Source organism: Volvox carteri (assembly GCF_000143455.1).
Source record: "Volvox carteri f. nagariensis unplaced genomic scaffold VOLCAscaffold_101, whole genome shotgun sequence".
NCBI lineage: Eukaryota > Viridiplantae > Chlorophyta > Chlorophyceae > Chlamydomonadales > Volvocaceae > Volvox > Volvox carteri.
The window spans coordinates 134130-140017 of NW_003307644.1; the positions used below are offsets into that span (position 1 = coordinate 134130).

The following is a 5888-nucleotide window of genomic DNA, read 5'->3' on the forward strand; positions in this document are numbered from 1 at the left end:
CAACGAATACATTCTGAAGTGGGATGGGGTGAACGGATTAGGGTGCCCCTCTAGCAGGGGAGAGCAGGGAACTGCCTCGGGAAAGGGGGCCGCTGGTGAAGCTATACCACCCTGTAACAACATCATTATACAGAGATGGGGAAGCATGCGCGCTCATGGCAGCGGCTCATATAGTAATACACAAAACGCCGCGTTTACCTATCAATCTGTTGTGCATGCCATGATCACCAGTGTTATCTTATTGCCCCATTGCTGTTGCATAATAACCTTTTAAATATAAAGGCTGCTGCAACCCAGCGGAGCCCCAGTGTACACCATCCATTGTACGACATGCCGTACTGTACGTCTGCAGATCCTGCAGTCGCCGATGATGTCCTGGAGGCAATATCAAATCCGGATATTTCCCTCAAGGGCCCTTTGCCTCAACTGCATGGCGTCACAAGAAACGGCGGCACCAGCAACAGTAGCAGTAGCAGTAGCAGCAGCAGCAGCAGCAGTAGCAACAGCGATGTCGGAACCTTGTTGGCAGTTCGTAAGTCCATTCACGTACCGGTGGTGGACCCAGGAGACACTTTCGGTCGCCCAGATGAACCGAATGGGGTGTGCGGGGCACTGTGCGAATATAACGCCACCACTGGAACCAAATTCTGGGGACTGGTGGGTACGGGGTGGGGATGTGGGAGGTTATGGTGTTCGTGGCTATGGTGTTAGTGAGAGTGGTTTGGGGAATTCCATTCAAATGGGTGTACCTTAGTAGTTATGGCGGCACGTAAGTAAGTACAGATGTATGTATGTACGTGCGGCATAAGTATAGGGGTATGTATGTATGTGTGTGTACGTGCGTGTGCTTGCGTTTGAAATTGGGGACCAGTTCTATGTGCATATGTATGTAGGTATGTACGTATGCACTTCCCCACGTACACACACCGCTTAGACATCGTCCTAACCGTCTGCTGGCCCCTGCCTGCTGGCTGCTGCCCTCACCCGCCTTGCCAAGGCCATCGTGCTCGTCCAACTTGACGCGCTGCGCGTGCCTCTGGGGGATGCCATGGTTTCGGGGCCGTTGAAAACATTAGCGGCCCTGGGCTACCGGTACGCTCTGCTGGCACCTGCATGGCGACAGTACGGCAGCAGTAAAAATAACGACTCATCAGTTGGGAGCTACTACACCGGCGGCAGTAGCAGCAGCAGTAGCAGCCGTGAAGGTGCTCGAGGCGGCGATGACAAGCGGGAGGAGGGGCAGATGCTGCTGATTGATGCTAGCAGGAACCACCCCATGGCAGATTGCCGGGGCAGCAGTAGCAGCAGCAGTAGCAGCAGCAGCAGTAGCAGGAGGCGGCATGTGGTGGAGATGGCGGTAGATCTGGGGCCGGGCATGCAGGTAGGAGAGAGGTAGGAGAGAGGTAGGAGAGAGGTCAGAGAAAGAAATCATAAAACGCAGACAGCAAAAACGGTCACCTGACGAACAGGGAGGGTGTGGGGGTGGGGGCGGATGGGGGCCCTTGTTGAACCACATTAGGGTTCTGTGAGGTTGCGCAGATTCTGGGCCACATGGCCGTGGCGTTGCTGATTTTTACCTTTATTTTTTTCGTTGGTTTTGTTGTTTGTTCTGTCACACGTGCCACCGCAACCCCTTTAAAATCTTGCGCCCCTGTGACTCGTTCGCGTGTATGTCATCAACACGCCATATCATCATCGCGGCCGGCAGTGGACATTGCTCGTGAGCCCGGCGGGCGGCAGCAGCTGGATGCCGTCATGGTACGGCGGAGTGGTGGCGGCAGTGGTCGTCACGTCCTTGCTGGCGTCCGTGTTGCTTTTCTGGCTGCTGATATCCCGGTGGGACAAAAAGGTGGTATTCGTGTCGGTGGGGTTGATTACAACAAATCGCGAAGCACGGCGAGTTACGTTTCAGCGCGGCGAGTTACGTTGAGTTTTCACTTCCAGCAGCAACATGCACCGAAGATGGTGATGTAATTACTTGTGACCATACTCATGAAAGTCCAAGAAAAGAGTTCAAGAAGTGGAAGACGGTTGGAGGTAATCTTACGTGCCACACCACTACTCACTGCTTAGCATGTCCAGTACTTTCCATTACATGCCTTTTGCGTCTCTGCTCGTCTCAGTCAGGACGGCATACGTCCTCACCCCCTTAACCGCATTTTCCCTTGCAATGATTATTTAATATTATTTAAAATGAATTCCTATAAGTTATGAAAAAAGTTTTTATTTATTAAATATTATTTTTTTTGTTTGTATCCCAGGCGTCGGCACCAGATGCTGCTGCGCTCGCTGCTGCCCTCGCATCTGATTCGAGACCTGCATGCCGAGAACAATCAGGAGCCCCTGGAGCCGAGGCCCTCCCTGGATGCTGGTGAGTGAGGCTGGGAGGCGGGTTGGGCGGCGGGTTGGGAGCGACACTTTCTTTCGTGTGGGTGTTTAGGAGGCGACATCGCCTGCCTGCGTGCATTCCGCCGGGTGGCGCCACCCCCGTCCTGTTCCACCGCCTCCATCCCCTGTTCCGCACATCCATTCATGCAGTCAGTCAGTCAGTCAGTCATTTAATTATATCCATTAGATCTATCTAGACCTGGCCCTCAGAACCCTAATGGCCCCTTCCCCGTCCGCCCCAATCACCCCGTCCTCCTCAATTCATAACCAACCTACATAACACTATCGAACCAGAACAAGACAAATCGACCTCTCCTGAGAGTGACTCGGTTACCTCGCTGTCATCATCCCTCCCTTACCTCCATCCCTCCCTCTTCCCCCCGGCCATTACTGCCACGACGCCCTCCCTCCCCTCGCAACACCACCGGGTTAGTTATGCCCTTGTTCTTTACTTCGGGCGCATCAGTCTTTCCTTGGCGCATCACCTTCACTCGTTCACGTGGTTCATCTTCCCCGCGCACCACCACGGGCTCCGAATCCGTCCAACTGATCTGCGCCTTGCCTTGCGTCTCGCCATATCATGTCATGTCGTGTAAACATACATATGCATGTATCAACGTTGTATACCATCTTCATATTGACATGTACATATATACATATATATGTGTGATATGTATTTCCAACAATTAATTACTTGCCTCAGAGAGCCCCGCGGAGGTGCTGATGGGGCTGCTGGCTTCCCTGCTCGCCGGCCTCCCCCCCGACCTGCGAGACGTGGTTCTGCTGAGGACGGTTCTGAGGCGCCGCCTGGACGTGTACCGACCGCTCAACTTGAGGGCCAAGCTGAGGAGCGCAAACCTGGACGTAGGTTGTTGGTTTCTGATAAAGGAATGTATGTATATATATGGGGGGCTGAAGGAACTGTGGAGCTCCTCCGGGTGTTGCAACGTGCCATCATCTCCATCGCGTTTTGCAGCGCGGGGCCTTGAGGCAGGTTCCTCGTCATCAATTGACGTGTACCTTCGGAACTTGCCTCAAGGCCTCGCTCGGCAGAACGCGGTGAAGAGGACTGCTGTACGTACGGCGGGATTCTTGGGGGACATACACAGGGGGGGGAAAGGAGGGGGACATACACAGGGGGGCGAGATGATGTACACAACCCCCCCCCTGTGTTACATTGCGACTTCAGGAAAGGAAACAGATTGGCGATGATGGCAGACCCCGTGATGGTAACACAAGTGTACAAGTGACCACGCGGCCATCATCTGCGCGATCTTACATATATACATACATATATACGCATAGTTATATATATGCACATATAAATATGCAGTTTTAGGAGAAAAAGCTCATTTTTCAAGGAACACCTTCCCTGTTGGCCGACCATGTTTTTCTTTCCCTTACTATTTCTTCACCCCTGTGACAACAGAATGACGTCGCCAGTGCTCTGCTGCGGCAGCTGGGTACCTCTCCTGCAGAGCCCCGGCTCAGCAACAGCAGCAGCTGCAGCGGCAGCTGTGGCGGTGGAACCGGCACCGCAGACGGCGGTACCGCCGGGGGTGCCGGCGGTCATCATGGCCATCATGGTCATCATCATGGCAAGACCAAGACCATGATGGCGATAACAACAGTCCCACTGGGCCGACCCAGACTCGGATCATCGGCTTCTGGGAAACCGCAGCAACAGATGATGATGATGGCGGCGACGGCGACGGCGACGGCGGAGGAGTATTGCCGTAGCCTTAACGATGCGATGGCGTACATTCTTTCCGGTAGCGAGGAGGTGGTCGGGGAGGAAGAGCTGGCGGAGGCGGAGGCGGGCGCGTGCGGGGTCACTATTGAGGAGCTGGATCTGCTTGGCAGTGGTTCCAACTACTACGGGGTAATTCCAACCTCGGGCTCCAGGAAGCAGCAGCTGCACCCGCCTCCGCCACTATCGCCAACGGCCATTCCTTGCAGCAGCAGGAGCAAAAGCAGCACTCATCAATTTCAGGAGGACTGTACGACTGGAGGTCTGCGGCGGAGGTCGAGCTTTCTCCTTCTCTTAAGGCCCCGCGCGCCGGTTGCGGCGGCGGCGGCGGCGGCGGCGGCGGCAGACGCATCCAGGACGGAGCCCCGCCGCCGACGCTCCCGCCGCCGCTTCAGCCTTTTTTCAGCGGACGAAGTTGAAAGAAACCAGATGGCAGCAGCAGCGGCCCGTGCCGCCAGGCACCGCAGCGAAGGCGGCTGTAGCAGCAGCGGCGCCGTTGCGGTTCTGGCGACAGGTGCTACTGCTGCTGCTGCTGCTGCTGCGGTGTCGGCGCCGCCGACACCACCATTCAACGGACCGGCCGTACGGTCCCGAGCATCCATCACCGCCGACAACGTCTTTCTGCTATCTTCAGCTACCGACGAAATCACCGAACAACAACAACAACATCATCAACATCAACACGAACATCATCAACATCAACATCAACAACAACTACTAGTAGTAGAACAGCGGCAGGATGAGCAGCAGCCGGATGAGGAGCACCCACTGCATCATGAGGGGCCAGCGGGGCCCCCCGCGGGCCGTGACGACGCGCCCGTCCTGCCTGCCGGTGCGCACAGCAAGGTCCTGCGAACCCCGAACTTGGCCTGCTCCTTACTGCGCAGCGTCACAACAACGTTGCGAACCCGGCGACGGAGCAGCGGCGGCCCCGATGTCGCGACAGATGCTTCCTTTCTTCCTGCCTTAGATCCGGAGGTTCATGGCAACAAACACCGTTATGGCGACCCGTACTCCAATCCTGTTGGCCATGACCTTTCGAAGGGCATCGGCAAGAACGAAGGCCGCGTTGTCGAAGCGGCGGTGATTACATCCGCCGCCGCCGCCACCGCCGCCGCAGCAGCTGCAGCAACCGCTGGTAAAGACGACTCCTTGTCCGGGATCGGCAACACCAGCTTGCTGATCAACAACAGCAAATGCAAAGTTATGGTGGCTGTAGCGAACGGCGGAGGGCGGTACAGCGGCGGCGGCGGCGGCAGCCGCCACAGCCGCCGTACGTGCAGTGGAACTGGCAGCGCCAGGAGGGCAGCGGCGCCGCCACCGCCGCCGCCGGCCTTGCTAGAGGAAGTGGAGCGTCTGTTGTGCAGTTGTGACAGTTGGCAGTTTGACACTTTCAACCTACAAGAAGTCAGCGGAGGCCACGCCCTATCCGTCCTAGGGTTTTACCTGCTACAGCGAGAGGGTCTGTTGGAGCGATTTCGCGCGGAGCCGCTCCGTATGGCCCGGCTGCTCCGGACTTTGGAGGCGGGCTACCCAGCCACCAACCCCTACCACAACTCGGCTCATGCCGCGGATGTGCTGCACACTCTGCATGTGCTGCTGCACGGAGCTCGACTAACAGAGCACTACCTGGACGAGCTGGGGCTGATGGCGGCGTACTTTGCGGCGGTGAGAGCGGGAGAGCTGAGCTTTTTAGGTTGAGGGAAGGGGAGGGGAGGGAAAGGGGGGTGGGAAAGGGGGTTGGGGGAAG

The 5888-nt window shown here is 56.6% G+C and overlaps 1 protein-coding gene across 1 annotated transcript in view; it reads left to right on the plus strand.

Moving 5' to 3' along the window:
- Window positions 1–5344: 5344 nt before the first annotated feature.
- The window catches only part of pde13 (3'5'-cyclic nucleotide phosphodiesterase), a gene marked incomplete at both ends in the record, with an annotated part of 1989 nt that continues 1445 nt past the window's right edge, over window positions 5345–5888 (plus strand). The window contains one exon of the mRNA XM_002958639.1: window positions 5345–5806. Coding sequence (XP_002958685.1) covers window positions 5345–5806 — 462 coding nt within the window. The remainder of the gene's footprint in view (window positions 5807–5888) is intronic.